The sequence below is a fragment of the Microcaecilia unicolor genome, chromosome 4 (genome assembly GCF_901765095.1).
Source record: "Microcaecilia unicolor chromosome 4, aMicUni1.1, whole genome shotgun sequence".
Classification (NCBI taxonomy): domain Eukaryota; kingdom Metazoa; phylum Chordata; class Amphibia; order Gymnophiona; family Siphonopidae; genus Microcaecilia; species Microcaecilia unicolor.
The window spans coordinates 270,190,147-270,213,090 of NC_044034.1; the positions used below are offsets into that span (position 1 = coordinate 270,190,147).

A 22,944-nucleotide genomic window follows, 5' to 3' on the forward strand; every position below is an offset into this window, starting at 1 on the left:
TGCATCCTGGGATGCGCTGGGCAGGGCTATAGACCATGTTAGGGAATCGCTCCCTTACATGGTCTGCAGCCCCGCCCATTGCATCCCAGGATGCAATGGGCGTGGCTGGGCGCCGCCATTTTGCTGCGTTGTTGACTGGAAGAGGAGGGAGGCAGGCTGCGTCCCTCCTCCGACTAAAGGTGGGGGGGGGCCGGGAGGGGGGTTGTCACTACTAGTACTACTTCTAATCCTCACGGACCACCAGGCATTGGTAGGACAACGCTAGGGGGGGGAGTTGGGGTGGGCTGGGGGGTTGTCACTACTAGTACTACCTCTAATAACATACACTTCAAATACATGCCTCCAAAAAAAGCACTTCTTTTCACTACACAGCAGGAACTGCATTATCTAAACAAACTGAAGTATTCATGCTCTAAGCAAAAGGTCTCTTTAGAAGATCTTTCAGGGATTATCTGTCTAATACTACTTCACAGAAAAGGGAACACTCCAAAGGGAAATATTCTTCACCAATTGCATTTTCTTACCCAACTATAAAAATCTTTAACCATTTCTTTGTTAAAAAAAAAAAAAAAAAGATGATTTGGTTTCCCATACTACTTAATCTACTTCCTTCAGATAGGTTTTAGAGTTGACTGTTTTACTGACACTGAAGATACTGAGTCTGTAACTGGATGTGCTGAGAAAAACAAAGCAGTTAATGGAATAAGAGCAAAAGTCAAGACTACAACACAAAGGAATATATGACTAACTTCAAAAAAGTCTAGTGGGAAAAAAAAACAGCTGGTGCTACCAATTTCAATGATTTTCTCAATTAAGAACTAGTGCATACATATACAATGAAAGCTTCATTCACTAACTACCGCAAATGCCAAAAACAGACCACTACTGGCATACGTGGAACAACAAGAGGAAGTGACGGCTATTGATATAATGCTATTGAGATGCTGGTGTGACCTTGCAGGTGTGACCTTGCAGAGCGGAAGAGAAGTAAAATAGAAAAACAATCACAAAATTTGACAAAACAGATTTATAATTCATGTTTACCAGTTGCACTACTACTAGGTATACAGTACAGTACATACTCTTTCTGATTGTGCTTTTACAGTTCTGTATTGGTCTTATTTTACAGTATAGTACAGCGATTACAGTATGTTTTAGAACTCCATTCATATTACAGAATGTGCTATAGTGCTGTTAATAAAAAATTTTTGAAAATCAGGAACTCTATGCCTTTGTGATGCCTTTTTAAGGGGTTACCATTGTTTTCCTTATTAGCCGACTTTTCACTTATCCGACACCGGGTCGGTCCCGTTTACGTCAAATAATCGAGACTATTGTATCATAAGTGAAACAGAAAGATCACATGATTTAAAATTAACGATCATATTTCCTATTCAAATTGCAGACATTCTGATTAAAGAATATCTGAAACTAAAATTTCCTTCCAGGCAGAACAATTCCTTAAAAAAAAGTTTGATGCATGATGAGAACATATACTTTCTGGAGAAAGTGGACAACTTCAGCTACCAATAATAAAAACACCACCACCACAAGGCAGTTCAGGGCTCATTCGTTTATATGAACTTATTAAATGTGTTCTCATTAAGGAAAACAGTCAAATACATAATTAAATATGAAAGTCTACTGTACTTCTGATATATGAGGAAGGAATCAATTAGCCTTTTAATTGACATCTTCCTCTTTATATTGACTAACCATTTTTCTCCAACAGACACAAAAATCAAAGAAACTCTTTATTATATTTTCTAGATCCCTTTAGTTACAAATACGATTCTTCACATATAAGGGAGCCCACAATGCCTTAATCTTCACTGCTAGTCATTGGGGTCCACCAATGGATCATGTTTTCAGGATACCCTTAATGAATATGAATGAGAGGGATTAGCATGCCTACTACCTTCATTGGATCACTTTCATGCATATTCATTAGGGATATCCTGAAAATATGACCCGTTGACAGCCGTTGAAGACTGGAAATGAAGACCGATGTCACAGTGGTTTCCACACGGTGAGGTTTGTTTTATGTTCCTGTGCAACAGCAGGATAACTTCTTAAAAATCTGGTTGTGATAAAAATACTTACACTATCATAGACTATATGTATATCAATAATGGGCACAATAGTTTTAAAAAATTGCTTCCAAAGTTCACAACACCACGTTTGTAAAAAGAAATAAAGGAACATAATAGCATCAATTTGCACTACTAAATGGTCAGCACTTTTACCCAATTTATAATCGTATATCTCTTATATGTCCAAAATCAACATTTTATCACTATTATGAATTTTTTTTTAATTAAATACTCAACAGCATAGCTATGTTAATGGGCAAATGAACCTGTTACCAAACACCTTTATGAGCTATAACAATTCTGTATGTCATGAGTCACTCCACAAATCAACACTGAGCCCAACCCCTGACATCAGTGTTTTGGTAGACTCAGCGGCTTGCTTCATGAGATATTCACTCTACTTTTAAACTTGTGGAAATCTTACATAGAGACATATCACTGTGTAGAGGCAAATGTCTTAACACCTGCGTGAAATAAAGGAATGCACCTTAACAGAGCTATGCAGCAGTTTTATGTGAAATTATAGCTGACCGTTCCTAGAGAAAAACACTTTTCAAATAAACTAACAGTAATCTTTTGTCTCTGAGGAACTTGCCAACATTATCTGATAGAGAAACAGATCAGATACATGTAGATAAAAACCAAAAACTGTTGCATATCTTTAAATGCAGGATTTTTCCATCATTCTTCATTTTAGCAGTATTATAATTGGATCATGCCTGGCCTACCTCAAGGTTAAGTGAAGACAATGGTGTACTGTAGTGGTAAGATCATGAGACTGTGATTCAGGAATTTATTATTAAAAAACAAAACAAACTCCAGCTACTCCAATAAATACATGTGACTGAGAAAACCCACTGAATCTTATGATGGCCAAATTAGAATGAAGTAATAACAAAAATATTGTCCCATCTCCTCTCATTCTTATTCATAAACTGTCAAAAGTGATAAAAGAGAAAAACATCGGAATTGGATTATTTATTTATTTATTGCATTTGTATCCCATATTTTCCCACCTATTTGCAGTCTCAATGTGGCTTACAATATTACAACATGACAGGCGTCAATCGAGCATGAGTAAACAAATGAATTACATATAAAGAAATGAATGTAACATAGAAGGGTACAATCTATTCAGAAATCAGTCAAACTATCAAGCAAGTAGTAATGTTATACAGTTCTTATAGTTGATTAATTATGGTAAGCCTTATTAAAGAGATAAGTTTTTAGTGTTTTTCGAAAGTTGGTTAAGTCATAAATAGTTTTCAGATCAAGTGGTAATGCACTCCATAACTGAGTGCCAATGTAGGAAAAGCAGGACACGTGTACTAATTTATATTTTAGACCTTTACAAGTAGAAATGTCAATCCCAAGTGATTACTCAGTGAACTGCGTGGAGAGAGAAAAGATCTTTTAAGTATTAAGAAACGGAGTGTGAGACCAAGAAAATGTGGCAGAAGGATACAGAAGTATTTCCCATTGTTTTGGGTGCCACGGGCCTCATGAAAATATTTCCAAGCACACCTGGATAAATTGCCTATACATGTAACATTATATAAACTCCAGAAGGAAACTCTCTTTGATATAATGCAAGTACTTCAGCGAGCATTAGCAATACATTTGAGAGACAAGAGTACTTTTAAAGTGATTTGCGAGACAAGAGTACTTTTAAAGTGATTTTAGCTGGTATTTTAAGAGTGGCAATGATTTTTAGGATCCCCTTAATATATTTTAGTAGTAAAAATGATTTTTGAACCCCACTGGAGCTGTACAGATCAGCAGTCCTGAGAGCAGTGTTACAACTACTGCAGAATCATCTGTGCTAGAATGCTATGCTGCTGCCATTCTTTGGAGAGAACTTACATACCTGCATCCTGTGGTCTGAGTTAAAGCTCTATTTTTGATGTTTTTTATTCATTATGTGCTGGGACCTCTTTAGACCCAGTGGTTTAAATTGTTAGTTTTTTTTTTTTTAACCACAGTCAAGCTGGTGAAACCACTATTTCACACCACTTAGGTATGAATTCTTACATCACCTTTCTATGTTTTAATCTAGCAATTTTAATTTTAGATTAATTTGTTTTTGCAAGGTTTTGGTTTTTTTTTTAACAAATTATATGATTTCTGTTACAGATTTTATTAATTTATTTGACTATAACAATTTTATTCCATGTACATGTTTCTATTTATAAGTATGTACTGAGTTATTTCGTTTTAATGATTTACTCTCTATTTTTATGATTTGTATTAACGTTTGTATTTTATTTTATTAGTTACTTTTGAGCCCCTGACCAGTTCTTGCATGGGCGAAACATGGCTCATGTCTGGCTTTTCTCTTTATATTATCTACTATAGTGAATAATCCTTGGGATAAAGATTTCTGGTCTGATCTGCTCTTTTCTACTACTACTAGGAACTGATCAGTGCTGAACATCTAAAGAGGTTCCCTTCTCAGAGAGTGCTCAGTTATGATTGTGTGAAAGGTATTAAGTCAAGTCATGGTATCAACAGCAGTACCAACCTGTTTAGTGCCATGTTAAACATCTCAAGAACAGGTTCCACTGGCACCACAATCAATGAGCCCGATACGGACACATTCACTTCCTTGAAGAGAGAAGAATGCCTCAAGGATTCTCTTGCTCAGTGCTTACTCAAACCAAACTAGAAGGGTCAAGTTTGGTGAGAACACATCTTTCTGAGTAATTAAAGGGGGTGTATCAATGGATTTGGTATAGACCTTTGATGACTACTGTGCTTGTGTCAATGAGTAAAAGACTGAACACATCTTTAGATGAAGCTGCTTAAGAATGGGAAAACACATTGCCATCTTTTTACTCTTTAATTAAAGCAGAAGAAAAACAAAAATTGCTATTTAGTGCCTTCAAACAGTGATCTGTGTTGCATCTCTTTGTGCCCAAACTCAATAAGAAGTCACTCTCATGTATCAAGTGGACAGAGCAGCTTTACTTTGGGGGGGGGGGGGGGGGGGGGGAGTACAGGACTTTAGATGCCATCATTTGGGTGCCCAAAATGACGATGTCCATACGCCATGAACGCCCAAATGGTAGCACCACTATGGTGGCACCCATAAGACAGTGCACAAAACTCACATACCCATAGGCAGTTGCAGGATACATATGGAGTTCTCCCTCCAATGGATTTACTATCACTGCCCATTATAAATACAGAAGACTACTGTTTTAATGCTGGAAAGCTATACTGAACTTCACACCTCAGATATGAGACCTTTTTAAGATATATTTATGCACATACATTTATTTATGTGCATCAAGTGCCTTTTCTGGTACACTCAATAACTATTTATTTATGTTTATGTTTTATATTCTATTATGGACGTATATTGTTTTATACCTTATGTATAATTCGTTTGTTTATTCATAGATATATGTGACAATATGGTTGTATGGTGTTTTATATTTCATGTTTTATCTATTAAAATTTGATTTGTTTATTGTAGCCCCTGACTCAGCCCTTGGTGGGCGAAACATGGCCTGTGTCGGGCAATTTGTTTATATACGGTATCTTCAATAAAATCTTTCTGATGTTATATTGATCTGCTGGCTTTCTTTCCATACATTTAGGAATAAATGATAAAAACTGGAAAATTTTATTTTTTTATATATAAAATTTAGTCAGGTACAGGCATTTTTGGGAAGTACACCTTTATAAAACAAGAATAAAGTGGATGCATTTTTAAAAAATTTTATAGGTACCTAATTATTAAATTACTCCCCAAGTGTCTATTGATTTTTCTCCCTTAGGGTTCCTTTTATAAAGCTGCGCTACCATTAGCAGCATGCTCTATACAAAGAAGCCCACGGAAATAGAATGGGCTTCTTTGCATTTAGCACGCTAATCAGTTGCACAGCTTTGTAAAAGGAGCTCTTAATCAAATATTTCAGTTCAACCAGCTGGCCATTTCAAAAAAATCCGAGATACTGTGGGAGAGACATTACGGATTTTTTTTTTAATTATGGCTTGCTTTCACTAAAGATTAGTGCATTTTTTCTTCAGCAGGGTTTTGTGCATCTGGGCCTAAGTCTTTAAGTTAGATAAAAATACAAATCAGTTCACAAATTTTTTTAAGGCATCAGGAAATCATAGTAAAAAATGTTCTACAAAATACTGTATATAAATAAGAAAAATTTGCATAGGGGTATTTTCCTGTAACTTTTCCAATTCAGAATTTTCCAGAAAATCCACATATCTAAATATATCCTAGAAACTTGATCTCACTATCCCTCGTCTACTCTGCCCCCTTGCTCCCTTTATCGTCTCATCTGCTACAGTCCCCTCTTCATCCTGAACCAAGACAGGGGTTCAAAATGCAGACTCATCTGGCCAAGACTTCACTCAACGTCAAAGATGATCCTGTGTCACCTGCCAAAGAACTCCACTCACCCCAAGCAAGCAGGCAGGCTTGACAGATTTTTCAAACTTTGCCAAGTTTATATCACATATTTACTTATGGATATTTATAAAGTAATTTTTAAGAAAACAAACCAGCAGAGTGGTGGACTGCATTTCAACCTAGAAGGGTTTTTGAGTCAGCAAAGGTAGAGTGTCTTTAAATAAAAACACTACCATTGCTGCAGTAAATCCATGCTTTTAAAAAGCAACCTTTTTTCAGTCTGGCATCCTTCTCCTGGTCATTTGGAGCTGCCTTCTCAAGTAGAACTGGCTTGTACCATCATGTAAATTATCCATCTTTTTTTTCTCATTTCTCTTACCTACTCTGCCAATGCCATGACATTTAACAATAAAAATGTAAATGTTTCTAAGAAGTATGCATGCTGTTTTACTTGTGGATGCACATGTAAGCACATGGTATATTTATCATGTGTACTTTAAGTTCATTTTTAAAGCAAAACCTATTTGGGTAATTTCTTTTTGAAATAAGTTGTAAATACAGGAGATTAATATGTCAACTATTTGAAAGCTACCTCCTATGAGATATTAGCCAGGTAAAAACATCCTTATTCTGCTAGATAACTTTGAAGACATTTAAAAAAAACCCACCACAGTTAGATCCTCTCCAATGAAAATTGTAACCCTCAGATCAAGCTCCCTGTTATCACTAGATGCAGAGGGCAAACACAAGGGCATGCATAGATTTGACTTTCAGATCTATGTTTCTCTTTTTCAAGGGTGCAGCTGATATACAAAAAAATATCAAATGTAAAGGTTCCTGGATAATTTTTTAAAATTATTTATCACTTTTTAATTTTCCAAACAAGTAATTACACTTGTACAGAAAAGTGACACAAGTAAACGTGCAATTTAATTACAAATTCCTATTCATTAAACTAGAAAAAGGTCAATCAGGTCCACAATAGAAGGGAACCACCAAAATAACAATTATACCCAATAGCTAGTGGAGGAGTGGCCTAGTGGTTAGGGTGGTGGACTTTGGTCCTGGGGAACTGAGTTCGATTCCCACTTCAGGCACAGGCAGCTCCTTGTGACTCTGGGCAAGTCACTTAACCCTCCATTGATTGCCCCAGGTACAAATAAGTACCTGTATACAATATGTAAGCCGCATTGAGCCTGCCATGAGTGGGAAAGCGCGGGGTACAAATGTAACAAAAAATAAAAATAAAAAATACTAACATTTGAAGAAGTGCTATCGATCAGGAGAGGTCTCGATTGGTTCCCCAATATGCATTTAGTAGTCAGGAAAGCAGAAAGGTGAGTTGGCTCAAAGAAAACATTTAATTGATTGGTATCTGATAACACGCTTGCAACGATATCTCATGAAAAAAGATTGCACCGATTTGTGGCTTCATCAATTTAAATGGTCTACAACGCCTCCGAGTTTCTCTAGAAACATCTGGACAATTTTGCACTTTGAGTCCCAAAAAATATCTTCTCTATTCTTAAAGAACACTCTCATTAACCAATCTTTATCCAGTATTAAAACCACAATAGCTAACAAATAGCCACAGTGGCACAGTAGTCTGTATCCGATTAATCTAGAATTTCAGATACATCCAAATTATTTACATTCTGATCCAAATTTTGTTGACCCTCCAAAGGTTTCCATGGCAGGTAGTAAACTTGAGAAAAAGGTAGAATATTTTTTTCTGCCATTCCCAAGGTCTCCTTCAAATATCATAGTGTAACAACACACACCTGAGGATAATTTTTCAATAGTGACAAAGTACCCAAGTACCTTAGAACTTTATGGCTTATTCAAAGTTGCTCCTACATAACCCACTCCAGCAGAAGACAATTGATAAGGCAGCATTTTTCTAGTCATTCTTGATCAAGACTTTTCACTTGGCACTGTGGATTTGCAACACATATGCACAAAGAATTTAACAAAATGATGCGATATTACTGGGCTTACTATAATATCTAACATTTAGAGCTGCATTTTGATTACAATTTTAATCGTGATTAATCACACAATTAAATGCATAAACAAAGGAATTTTATCTATTTCCCACTGCAGCTCTTCCCTCACCAATCTATTACATTTCTTTGAAGGGGTGAACAAACATGTGGATAAAGGTGAGCTAGTCAATATTGCGTTATCTGGATTTTCAAAAGACATTTGACAAAGTACCTCATGAAAGACTCCAGAGGAAATTAGAGAGTTATGGAATAGGGGGTAGTGTACTATTGTGGATTAAAAACTGGTTAAAAGACAGAAAACAGAGAGTAGGGTGAAGTGGTCAGTATTCTCAATGGAGAAGGGTAGATAGTGGGGTTCCCCAGGGGTCTGTGCTGGGACTGTTGCTTTTTAACATATTCATAAATGATCTAGAGATGGGAGTAACTAGTGAGGTAATTAGGAAACTGGGCATCCAAATGGCAGATGATGTTTAATGTGAGTAAATCTCTCTCTCTCTCTAGAACATAAGAATAACCATCCTGAGTCAGAACAATTGTCTACGGCTTCCCCCATGTCCATCTCAATAACACATATAGACTTTTTCTCCAAGAATTTGTCCAAAGCTTTGTTAAACCCAGATATGCTAACTGTTGTTACCACATCCTCTGGCAAAGACTTCCAGAGCTTAAATATTCGTTGAGTGAAAAAATATTTTCTCCTATTTGTTTTAAAAGTATTTCCATGTAATTTTGTTCAGTGTCTCTGGTCTCCGTATTTTTTTTTTTTTTTTTGAAAGAGTGAAAAATCAATTCTCTTGTTCTACACCACTCAGGACTTTATAGACCTTAATCGTATCCCCTCCCCCCTCAGTAGTCTCTTTTCCTAGTCTAAGAGCTGTAACCTCTTTAGCCTTTCCTCATATGGGGAGAGTTCTATCCCCTTTAATCATTTTGGTCGATCTTCTTTGAACCATAATTGAACACAAAACTCATGGTGATGTCACACCATGGGAGCGATAAAGAGGCATTATAATATTCTTGGTCTTATTTTCCATCCTTTTCCTAATAATTCCTAGCATCCCATGTGCTTTTTTTGGCCACTGCCGCTGCACAGTGGGCAACAGATTTCAGCGTATTGTCTACAATGACACCTAGATCTTTTTCTTGAGTACTGATTCCTAAGGTGGACCCTAGCATCATAACTATGATTTGGATTATTCTTCTCAATGTACATCACTTTGCATTTGTCCACATTAAATTTCATATGCCATTTGGATGCCTAGTCATCCAGTTTCCTAAGGTCTTCTTGCAATTTTTCACAATCTGTGTTTTGACAACTTTGAATAGTTTTGTGTCATCTGCATATTTAATTGCTTCATTCGTTACGATTTCCAGATCATTTATAAATATTTTAAATAGCACCAGTCCCAGTACAGATCCCTTTGGCACTCCACTATTCACCATCCTCCACTGAGAAAAATGGCCATTTAACCCTACCCTCTGTTTTCTGTCCAATAACCAACTCCTAATCCACAGAAGGACATTGCCTCCTATCCCATAACTTTTTAATTTTCTCAGGAGTCTCTCATGAGGAACTTTGTCAAAAGTTTTCTGAAAATCTAGATACTCTACATCAAAGAGCTCACCTTTATCCACATGTTTATTCATGCCTTCAAAGAAATGAAGTAAATTGGTGAGGCAAGACTTCCTTGGCTGAACCCATGCTAACTCCGTCCCATTAAACAATGTTTGACTATGTGTTCATCATTTTGTTCTTTATAATAGTTTCCACTATTTTGCCCAGCACTGAAGTCAAGCTTACACATCTGTAATTTCTTGGATCACCCCTGGAATCTTTTTTTTTTTTTTTTAAATCAGCGTTACATTGGTCACCTTCCAATCTTCAGGTACTATGGACGATTTTAACGACAGGTTACAGATCAGCAATTTCATGTTTAAGTTCTTTCAGTACCCTGGGGTGTATACCATCCAGTCCAAGTGATTTAACTTGTCAATATGGCTCAGTACATCTTCAAGGTTCATCAAGATTTCTTCCAGTTCCTCCGCATCGTCACCCTTGAAAATGATTTCTCGTACAGGTAGATCGCTTACATCTTCTTCCGTAAAAAACAAAACAAATAATTCATTCAATCTCTCCGCTATGGCCTTGTCCTCCCTGAGTGCCCCCTTTTGCTTCTTTTATCCACCATTTGACAGCTGCTAATCTAAGCTACTTTTGCCTGTGAAGGGGGACCGGCCCTGGGTCCAGTCAGGTCCAGTCTGGGAATGTTTGACTTTTTATTCTTTGTGAATGAATATTTGTTCTTTCCTATCAACCAATGACGTTCTTGTCTATTTATTTTTTTGGGAATGATTTTATTCTTGTAAACTGCTTTAACTCGATATTGAATGAAGCGGTATAGTAAACGAAATGTGCTCCAAAAATCACTTTGGCCGCTACGTTCTGGGCCAATTGTAATTAATTCAATGAGGTACAATCAAGGTAAAGTAGATTACAATAATTCAACAGCGATAACTGCCTGAAAAACCAAACTAAGATGTTCTTGAGTAAAATATCGTTGAATGCATTGAAGCTGATATAGTTTAATAAACAACTTGTTAAGGACACTCTTGATTTGTGATGACATGGTCAAATAAAGATCTAATAGGGAAAGGGAAATGGGACTTGATATACTACCTTTCTGTGGTTTTTGCAACTACATTCAAAGCAGTTTACATAGTACACACAGGTACTTATTTGTACCTGGGGCAATGGAGGGCTAAGTGACTTGCCCAGAATCACAAGAAGCTGCAGTGGGAGTCGAATCCAGTTCCCCCAGATCACAGTCTGCTGCACTGACCACCAGGCTACTCCTCCACTCCAAAATATTAGTAGAGTTACAGTGGGCCTTGAACTTGGGTCCCTTGGTATAAAGTCCACTGCACTACCCACTAGGCTACTCCTTTGACTCCCAGAACTCCTAGGACCTACAGAGTTGATTCTAAAGTAAATTCTTTACCTTGAATAATAGTCTATCACAAGTTGAAGGGTTAGATGAATGTCTTATCATAAAAGTTTGGTCTTTTCTACATGAAGTATTAAATGATATTGGTTAGCCCAAACTTCCATTTTTTCAAAAAGAGGAATAAATTGTTGGGGAAACACCAAACAATGAAGAAGAGAAAGGCATAAGCAGTGTTATAACATCAGCATATATGTAAAGAAATATTTCCGGAAAGCAAGGGAAGGGGAAAGTGAGAGAAAATTTGGAAGCAGTGGAAATCAAAGTTGCTTCTTTGATGTAACATGAAACTGAAAAATAATACAGTATTACATAATAAAATTGATGCTCTGAAAAATGCTATGAAGAGGAAGCATTTGAGATTTATAAATGTTCCTAAAATGAGTAATACTCAAAAGGATACTTATAAGAAATATTTAATTAATACCTACTAAAATTCTAGAGGAGACTATTCCACCTGTCTCACAGGTTTTTTTTTATCTATCTGTTGCAAACGTAAAAGGATCACAAGTTTGTTAGAAACTACTATGGAATCTCATGTTATCCCTGCCGCTATATTGGTAACCCTGACATTGGATCCTGTTAGCAACAGGATTTTGAGATTTCTCCAACGACAACATATGCCTTTTTATGGACTTGAGATCCATATTTTCCCAGATGTTAGTGAATGATACATACCTGTAGCAGGTGTTCTCCGAGGACAGCAGGCTGATTGTTCTCACGACTGGGTGACGTCCGCGGCAGCCCCCACCAACCGGAAAGAAGCTTCGCGGGACGGTCGGCACGCAGGGCACGCCCACCGCGCATGCGCGGCCGTCTTCCCGCCCGTGCGCGACCGCTCACACCAGTTGAATGACTAGCAAAAGATGAAACACACAACTCCAAAGGGGAGGAGGGAGGGTAGGTGAGAACAATCAGCCTGCTGTCCTCGGAGAACACCTGCTACAGGTATGTATCATTCACTTTCTCCGAGGACAAGCAGGCTGCTTGTTCTCACGACTGGGGTATCCCTAGCTCTCAGGCTCACTCAAAACAAGAACCCAGGTCAATTGAACCTCGCAACGGCGAGGGTATAACAGAAATTGACCTACGAAGAACAACTAACTGAGAGTGCAGCCTGACCAGAATAAATTCGGGTCCTGGAGGGTGGAGTTGGATTTACACCCCAAACAGATTCTGCAGCACCGACTGCCCGAACCGACTGTCGCGTCGGGTATCCTGCTGCAGGCAGTAATGAGATGTGAATGTGTGGACAGATGACCACGTCGCAGCTTTGCAAATTTCTTCAATAGTGGCTGACTTCAGGTGGGCCACTGACGCTGCCATGGCTCTAACACTATGAGCCGTGACATGACCCTCAAGAGCCAGCCCAGCCTGGGCGTAAGTGAAGGAAATGCAATCTGCTAGCCAATTGGAGATGGTGCGTTTCCCGACAGCGACCCCTAGCCTGTTAGGGTCGAAAGAAACAAACAATTGGGCGGACTGTCTGTGGGGCTGTGTCCGCTCCAAGTAGAAGGCCAATGCTCTCTTGCAGTCCAATGTGTGCAACTGACGTTCAGCAGGGCGGGTATGCGGCCTGGGGAAGAATGTTGGCAAGACAATTGACTGGTTAAGATGGAACTCCGACACCACCTTCGGCAGGAACTTTGGGTGGGTGCGGAGCACTACTCTGTTGTGATGAAATTTGGTATATGGAGCATGAGCTACTAGGGCTTGAAGCTCACTGACCCTACGAGCTGAAGTAACTGCCACCAAGAAAATGACCTTCCAGGTCAAGTACTTCAGATGGCAGGTATTCAGTGGCTCAAAAGGAGGTTTCATCAGCTGGGTGAGGACGAAGTTGAGATCCCATGACACTGTAGGAGGCTTGATAGGGGGCTTTGACAAAAGCAAGCCTCTCATGAATCGAACGACTAAAGGCTCTCCAGAGATGGCTTTACCTTCCACACGATAATGGTAAGCACTAATCGCACTAAGGTGATTCCTTACTGAGTTGGTCTTGAGGCCAGACTCTGATAAGTGTAGAAGGTATTCAAGCAGGTTCTGTGCCGGGCAAGAACGAGGTTCTAGGGCCTTGCTCTCACACCAAACGACAAACCTCCTCCACTTGAAAAAGTAACTCTTTTTAGTGGAATCCTTCCTAGAGGCAAGCAGGACCCGGGAGACACCCTCCGACAGACCCAACGCAGCGAAGTCTACGCCCTCAACATCCAGGCCGTGAGAGCCAGAGACTGAAGGTTGGGGTGCAGTAACGCTCCGTCGTTCTGCGAAATGAGAGTCGGAAAACACTCCAATCTCCACGGTTCTTCTGAGGACAACTCCAGAAGAAGGGGGAACCAGATCTGACGGGGCCAAAAGGGCGCTATCAGAATCATGGTGCCGCGGTCGTGCTTGAGCTTCAGTAAGGTCTTCCCCACCAAAGGTATGGGAGGATAAGCATACAGGAGGCCGGTCCCCCAATGGAGGAGAAAGGCGTCCGACGCTAGCCTGCCGTGTGTCTGAAGTCTGGAACAGAACAGAGGCAGCTTGTGGTTGGTCTGAGAGGCGAAAAGGTCCACCGAGGGGGTGCCCCACTCTCGGAAGATCTTGCGTACCACTCTGGAATGGAGCGACCACTCGTGCGGTTGCATGACTCTGCTCAGTCTGTCGGCCAGACTGTTGTTTACACCTGCCAGGTATGTGGCTTGGAGGAGCATGCCAAACTGGCACGCCCAGCGCCACAGCCCGACGGCTTCCTGACACAGTGGGCGAGATCCGGTGCCCCCCTGCTTGTTGACGTAATACATTGCAACCTGATTGTCTGTCCGAATTTGGATAATTTGGCAGGACAGCCGATCTCTGAAAGCCTTCAGCGCGTTCCAGATCGCTCGGAGCTCCAGGAGGTTGATCTGCAGATCCTTTTCCTGGAGGGACCACAGACCCTGGGTGTGAAGCCCATCGACATGAGCTCCCCAACCCAGGCGAGATGCATCCGTCGTCAGCACCTTCGTGGGCTGCGGAATTTGGAATGGACGTCCCAGAGTCAAATTGGTCCGGATGGTCCACCAGAGCAGTGAAGTGCGGCAACTGGTGGAGAGGCGGATGACATCTTCTAGATTCCCGGTGGCTTGGAACCACTGGGAAGCTAGGGTCCATTGAGCAGATCTCATGTGAAGACGAGCCATGGGAGTCACATGAACTGTGGAGGCCATATGACCCAGAAGTCTCAACATCTGCCGAGCTGTGACCTGCTGAGACGCTCTGGCCTGCGAAGCGAGAGACAGGAGGTTGTTGGCCCTCGCTTCGGGAAGGAAGGCCTGAGCCGTCTGGGCATTCAGCAGAGCTCCTATGAATTCCAGAGACTGGGTTGGCTGGAGATGGGACTTTGGGTAATTTATCACAAACCCCAGCAGCTCCAGGAGTTGAATAGTGCACTGCATGGACCGGAGGGCTCCCGCCTCCGAGGTGTTCTTGACCAGCCAATCGTCGAGATATGGGAACACGTGCACTCCCAGCCTACGTAGGTACGCCGCCACCACCACGAGGCACTTTGTAAACACTCGTGGGGCGGAGGCGAGCCCAAAGGGCAGCACACAATACTGAAAGTGCCGTGCGCCCAGGCGGAATCTGAGATACTGTCTGTGAGCTGGCAGTATCGGGATGTGAGTATATGCATCCTTTAAATCCAGGGAACATAGCCAATCGTTTTTCTGAATCATTGGCAGAAGGGTGCCCAAGGAAAGCATCCTGAACTTTTCTTTGACCAGGAATTTGTTCAGGCCTCTCAGGTCTAGGATGGGACGCATCCCCCCTGTTTTCTTTTCCACAAGGAAGTACCTGGAATAGAATCCCTGCCCTTCCTGCCCGGGTGGTACGGGCTCGACCGCATTGGCGCTGAGAAGGGCGGAGAGTTCCTCTGCAAGTACCTGCTTGTGATGGGAGCTGAAGGATTGAGCTCCCGGAGGACAATTTGGAGGCAGGGAGGCCAAATTCAGGGCGTATCCGCACCGCACTATTTGGAGAACCCACTGGTCGGAGGTTATGAGAGGCCACCTTTGGTGAAAAAATTTTAACCTCCCCCCGACCGGCAGATCGTCCGGTACGGACACTTTGAGGGCGGCTATGTTCCCGTGGATCCAGTCAAAAGCCCGTCCCTGGCTTTTGCTGTGGAGGCGCAGGGGGCTGCTTAGGCGCACGCTGTTGACGGGAACAAGCGCGCTGGGGCTGTCCCTGTGCCTGACGAGGCCTTCGGGCCGGCTGGTTGTACCTACGCTTTGCAAAAGAATAGGGTGCAGCCTGCCGGGCCCGGGAAAAACGTCCACCTGTGGAGGTGGATGCTGAAGGCGCCCGGTGGGAGAGTTTGTCGAGGGCGGTTTCCCGCTGGTGCAGTTGGTCCACCATCTGCTCAACCTTCTCACCGAAAATGTTATCCCCCCGGCAAGGGACGTCGGCCAGTCTCTGCTGGGTGCGGTTGTCCAGGTCAGAGGCACGCAGCCATGAGAGCCTGCGCATCACTATACCTTGGGCCGCAGCACGAGATGCCACGTCACAGGTGTCATAGATACCCCTGGACAGGAACTTTCTGCACGCCTTCAGCTGCCTGACCACCTCCTGATAAGGCCTGGACTGCTCCGGCGGGAGCTTCTCGACCAGGTCCGCCAGTTGTTGCACATAGGTCCGCATGTGAATGCTCATATAGAGCAGGTATGACTGGATGCGGGTCACGAGCATGGAGGATTGGTAGGCCTTCCTCCCAAACGAGTCCAGAGTGCGAGACTCCCGCCCCGGGGGCGCCGAGGCGGTATCCCTCGAACTCCGTGCCCTCTTGAGAGCAGAATCCACGACCGCCGAGTCATGGGGCAATTGGGGCCGCATTAACTCTGGGTCGGAGTGGATCCTGTATTGGGACTCTGCTTTCTTGGGAATGGTGGGGTTAGTTAACGGTCGCACCCAGTTCCGAAGCAGTGTCTCTTTGAGGACATTGTGCAGCGGCACCGTGGAGGACTCTCTAGGTGGTGATGGATAGTCGAGGACCTCGAGCATCTCGGCCCTTCCACAGAGACCACGGGGAAGGGAATGCTAATAGACATATCCCGCACAAAGGAGGCAAAGGAGAGACTCTCGGGAGGTGAGAGCTTCCTCTCCGGTGAAGGCGTGGGGTCCGAGGGAAGGCCCGTAGACTCCTCTGAGGAGAAATATCTAGGGTCCTCCTCTTCCCCCCACGAGTCCTCATCCTCGGTATCGGACATAAGCTCATGTAGCTGAGTCCTGAACCGGGCCCGGCTCGACGTCGAGGCACCAGGGTCTCGGTGTCGTCGAGCGGTGGACTCCCGCGCCGGCGGGGACGGAGCTCCCTCCATCGACGTCGACTCCACCTGCGTGGCGGTCGAGACCGGCGCCGCAAGCAGCGGCGGTGTCGACGGCCCCGGCGCCGGGCTAGAGCTCGCCGGCGCCACAGACATCGGCGCCGAGGGCGCAAGCACCCCCGGCGCCGGCACAGCCTGGCGCATCAGCCCTTCCAGGATCCCCGGAAGGATGGCTCTGAGGCACTCGTCCAGGCCCGCTGCCGGGAAAGGCGGTGGGGCCGGTAGGGGTGTCGGCGTCAGAAGCTGATGGGGGCCAGGAGACGGCACCGAGGTGCCGGAACCCCAACGCGTCGGTACCTCCACAACCGACGGGGACCTCTCCTCTCGACGAGTACGCTTCGGCGTCGCCTCCTCTCCGATATCCGGATGCACCGAGGGCGACCGGTGACGACGCTTCTTATCCTTCTTGCGATGCCCGTCACCGGCGCCGGAAGGCATGGAGGAGGAGGAGGGTCGATCCCCCTCGGTCTCGAGGTACCGGGTCAGACAGGGTTCGGTCCCGTGGCCCACGAGCTGAGGGAGTGACCGGGGCCGACTGCCCACGCGGCCTCTCACCTCCACTCTCACCGGAGGACCGGCGGGTCGACGGGACCTGTTCTCCTGGGGTCGATGCCATCGGTGCCGATGTCTCGGGCATCGATACCGGTACCGAAGGACCGGGCGTCGGTACCGATGCCGTCGAGGTCGACGTCGAGGGGCCGGCGCAAGTTCCAAAAAGACGGTCCCGCAGAACTTGCCTCGCAACCTGAGTCCGTTTCCGGAGACCGAGACACAGGGAACACGACTTGATATTGTGCTCCGGCCCGAGGCACTGGAGGCACCAAGCGTGGGTGTCGGTCTGCGAGATCGGCCGGCCGCAGCGACCACACTTTTTAAATCCACTCGGGACCTTCGAGGACATCGACGGAAAAATCGCGTCGGCGAAGTCAAAGTCGTCAATGGTGGCTGGAATCACACCTCGAAAAAAGAAACGACCGAGCGGCCACTAGGCCGCAACGCGGCGTCCCCGCTGGAAGCGAGGGAAAAGGGGAGCGCGTGCTCCACACGCTCAGGTTTTTTTTTTTTTTTTGAAAAGGAAACCGGCGATAACCCAAAAACAAGAGAGAAAAAGAAAAGCGACGATCCGCGTAAACGCGATTGAAATTCCGGCGGCTGAAACAGAGAGAGCGGCAAAGCACAACTCTCTCCAGACGCGGAAAAAAAAGGAACTGGCGGGAGCGGTCGCGCACGGGCGGGAAGACGGCCGCGCATGCGCGGTGGGCGTGCCCTGCGTGCCGACCGTCCCGCGAAGCTTCTTTCCGGTTGGTGGGGGCTGCCGCGGACGTCACCCAGTCGTGAGAACAAGCAGCCTGCTTGTCCTCGGAGAATCAAGGGCTACCCAAAAAAAGACGACAGCAGTTTTTGTTACTATGTCCTAAGGTATGACAGATTGGTGCTTTGTTTTTCCTTAAATATACTTGCAAATGTATTATGATGAATCAAAGAAAACCTTTTTCTCACAGAAAAATCTCCAGCCACTGTCCCTGATTCTATTCCAGTACCTGAGATGACTCGAGAATAGAAGAACTGTACAGTTATTAGTATAACCCATCTCGAGTATTACCTTTTCTTTATATCTCCTTTTGTTTAATATCCTCGTTACTTAGGTATTGCTGTGGCCTCCACATGGTGGACTGAAGTATCATGAGGTTATACTTTGTTGAGATGTGAGGAAGTTATTCTTGAATATATGTTTAAATTCTATTCTATACATACATTTTATAAAAAATATTTATATTAAAGCATTTTTTTGTTCAATCACACAGACATGTTGCTGATTCAAACTTCCTCCTGGGTGTTCAGGTAGAACAAATTATATTTATGTATTGCCTTTCCATGTTATGTTATTTTTTTCTCTTACACCAATGCCAACCAGTCTTTGACATTTTGAAAAGGGCATGAATTTAAAAAAATGGGAGTCCTGGAATTCACATTAAGGGCTAGATTCAAGAAATGGTGCTCAAACATTTTTTCACCACTCGATGCTACTCTATACTGAGCACTCAAAGATGAACGCCAATTATAGAATAGCACTAAGTGCTGATTTCGGCACTCATATTTAGGCGCCATATTTAGGTGTCTACTGAAACCAGGTGTAATTCCCAGCGCACATCCTCAGTACTCTAACATACCTAACCCACCCAAGCCCCTGCAATATCCACACCCTCTTTTGCATTGCACACTATGGGATTTGGGAGCACATTATTATAAAATAGCCCATAGCAAGATGTACACGCAAATTCAAATTGATACCAATTAGCGCTCAATTGACACTAATTGGCTCATTAGCCAATTTAGTTGAGCGCACATCTTGGATCAGCGCCCAATTTTGGGCGCTATATATAGAAACCAGGGGTAAATAAATTACATGAGAACACCCGATGGATTTTACTTATAAAACAAAAACTTATATCTTAATTTTTACTGCGGCCAATTCAAAATGAAACCAAGTTTCTAATGTAGTCCAATATTTAAAAGAACTTACAAATATTATCTTTGTCAAAATTCCACAATTCCAGGAATAACATGTATAGAATGTTTGTACGTTTGGGAAGCTTGCCAGGTGCCCTTGGCCTGGATTGGCCGCTGTCGTGGACAGGATGCTAGGATCGATGGACCTTTGGTCTTTTCCCAGTGTGGCATTACTTATGTACATATTTTAATGTGCATACAATTACTAAATGTACACCTATATTTCTCTTAATTGTGCTAAGATCTGAAAAATGGTATGTATTTATAGCATTTACACCTCCACATTAAATCACTCAACCAGCTATTAACAATTGAACTATCAATTATTTTAACAACTGAAAGCACATGTGGGGGGTAATTTTATAATAAGGTGCCTACATAAAGTTGGAAAAGATGCCTATTTGATGAAGGCAAAATAGGTGCCTGTGTGTCTTTATACAACAGGTGCCCAGAACTGGCCCCAGAATTTGCCCCTGTTCCAAAGAAGCTGTAAAAGTGTGTGTGTTAATGCATGAGTACTTTAAAATATACTCATACATCGCAGCTGCACCCAAACTACACCACCCCCCAGGACACCTATGCACAGTTCACATAATGTAGATGATACATTTTGGGATGCCTTTATTAAACGTACATATACTCCACAAAATTGTATAGCATCCTTTTTAATGCATAAAATGTGTTTTAAATCTGAAAGATATTTTATAAAATTACCCCATACTATATTCACAAATATAATTCAAGAAAGAACTTTCTTAAGACTACCTAGAAGAAAGTTAACTGAAGTACCCAGCTGAATTTATTCTACTGTCTTTAAAGCTTTGTATGCAATATTACAGAGGATGAAATGACTCTAGAACTTACCACTTGCTTTAATTTCTCGCACGTAGTTGCTGGGAAACCATCCTGTTTTGCCACTTTGACTGCCCTCCCACCAACCCCCTTCTTCAACTCTTGTGACGTGGATTATGTCGCCCTTCAGAAAAGAAAGCTCATCTTCGTTCCTCTGCTGGAAATTAAATTTTGCTCTCACTACCATCTGATGGTTGCTGTTATCTGTCATGTCCTAAAATGAAAAAACAAAACATTTATCAAAACAGTTTTATCGGCACTCAGCCAAACTACTTTAGGAGAACTAGACGCCATGTTAAAGTGGAAGCTGTAGTTGTGGTGAACACTGTTAAACTAAGTAGATGGCTGAAAAATGCAGGTATTTACCTATAGAAGGTGTTTTCCCCTCGGTTTTATATTCTCAAAAGTGGGTGACACTGACCTGCATCGCCCAGTCCGGAATTTATTAGAGTTAAATCGAGAGCTTTGTGGAGCGCGAGACACACTGCTCCACGCATGCACGAGTGCCTTCCCGCCCACCACGAGAATGCGGTCTCATCAGTTTAATACTTCAGCAAAAATAAAAGTAAAATAACAAAGGAGACAACTCCAAGGGGAGGTAAGAAGGGTTGTGAGAATATAAAGTCTGCTGTCCTCGGAGAACACCAGCTACAGGTAAGTACCTGCACTTTCTCAGAGGACACGCAGGCTTATAATTCTCACAAGTGGGGAATCCCTAGAATCCAGGCTCACCAAAAACAACAAACAGTGGTCAATTTGGGCCTCACAATGGTGAGGACATAACACAGATTAAACTGAAAACTATATACAATCTGAATGAGAGTGCAGAAGAGAATAAAATGAGCCTAGGAGGGTGAAGTTGGATTCTAAACCCCAAACAGATTCTACAACATTGTCCACCCAAACTATCGCGTCAAGTATCCTGCTCAAGGCAGTAGTGTGATGTGAATGTGTGGACTGAAGACCATGTCGCAGCCTTGCAAATTTCTTCAAAGGAGGCGGACCTCAAATGAGCTACCAACGCAGCAATGGCTCTGACATTATGAGCCTTGACATGACCCTCTAGGGCCAGCCCAGCCCATAAGTAAAGGAAATGCAATCTGCTAGCCAATTAGAAATAGTGCATTTCCCCAATGGCGACCCCCATCCTGTTGAGATCAAAAGAAACAAAAAGCTGGTCAGATTATCTATGGGGTCTTGTCCACTCCATGTAATAAGCCAATGCTCTTTTGCAATCCAAGGTGTGCAAGCTGCTTTCGCCAGGATGGGCATGAGGTCGGGGAAAGAATGTTTGGAAAGACAATCTGGTTCAGATGGAATTCAGACACCACTTTGGCAGAACTTATGGTGCATGCAGAGGACTATTCTGTTCTGATAAAACTTAGTATAAAGGTGCACCCACCACTAAGGTCTGAAGTTCACTGACACTATGAGCTGAAGTAACCCTATGAGCTGAATTCTTGCCATCTTAAGTACTTCAGATGGCAGGAATTCAGTGGCTCGAAAGGAGCTTTCACCAGCTGGGTGAAAACAACATTGAGATCCCATGACACTGGTGGAGGTTTCACATGGGGCTTTAACAAAAGTAAACTTCTCATGAAGTGAACTAAAGGCTGTTCAGAAATGGGCTTACCTTCTACACGCTGATGATAAGCACTAAGTGCAATAAAGTGAACCACTATGGAGTTGGTCTTGAGACCAGACTCTGATAAGTATAGAAGGTATTCAAATAGGGACTATGTAGGGCAAAACAAGGGGATCTATGGCCTCGCACTCACACCAGAGAGCAAACTTCCTCCATTTGGAAGAATAGCACCTCTTAGTGGAGTCTTTCCTGGAAGCCAGCAAGATCCAGGAGACATCCTCTGAAAGACCCAAGGCAGTGAATTTTAGGCTCTCAACATCCAAGCAGTAAGAGCCAGAGACTGGAAGTTGGTTTGTAGAAGAGGCCCCCTTGTTCTGCATGATGAGGGTCAGAAAACACGCCAATCTCCACGGATCTTCAGAGGATAATGCCAGAAGAAGAGGGAACCAGATTTGCAGAGGCAAGTAGGGCACAATTAAAATCATGGTCTGAGTTTCATCAAAGCTTTCCCACAAGAGGAATGGGAGGATATGCATACAGAAGGCCAGACCCCCAATACAGGAAGAAGGTATCTGAAGCTAGTCTGTTGTCTCTGATACTAATGGGCACTCCTTCTTGGTCTGCCAAAAGACCTCCTGGCTGAGGAGGCTGATGAAGGAGGCACCCGGCAGAAGAGATGGTATCAGTCTGTTTCTTGATTTAGTCAGCGACCTCCTCAACCTTCTCTCCAAAAAGATAATCCCCCGGCATGGGGCATCTACCAATCTCTGCTGAACAGAATGTTGTAGGTCAGAAACACACAGCCATGAGAGTATGCAAATTGCTATACTCTGAGGAGAGATCCTGAATGCCACATCAAAAGTGTCATAAATGCCCCTGGTCAAAAACTTGTGACACACCTCCTGTTGCTTGACCAACTGGCGAAATGGCTCTGCCTGCTCTGGAGGGAACAACTCAACCAAGTCTGACAGCTTGCGAACAGAGTTTCACAAGTGGACACTCTTGAAGAGTTGGTACGATTGAATTCGGGAGATAAGCATTGACACCTGGTACATCTTTTTCCCAAAAGAATCCAAGGTTCTAAGCTTCTCTACCTGGGGGTGCCGACGCATAGTCTCTGGAACTCCTGGCCCTTTTGACAGCGGATTCCACCACCATGAAATTATGAGGTAACTGAG

At 43.2% G+C, this 22,944-nt stretch overlaps 1 protein-coding gene across 4 annotated transcripts in view; it reads right to left on the minus strand.

Moving 5' to 3' along the window:
* Positions 1 to 22,944, minus strand: part of ARHGEF7 (Rho guanine nucleotide exchange factor 7) — a 443,279-nt gene that overhangs the window by 230,410 nt on the left and 189,925 nt on the right. For all 4 annotated transcript variants that reach the window (XM_030201536.1, XM_030201535.1, XM_030201537.1 and 1 more), the window contains one exon: positions 20,194 to 20,395. In XM_030201536.1, coding sequence (XP_030057396.1) covers positions 20,194 to 20,395 — 202 coding nt within the window. The remainder of the gene's footprint in view (positions 1 to 20,193; positions 20,396 to 22,944) is intronic.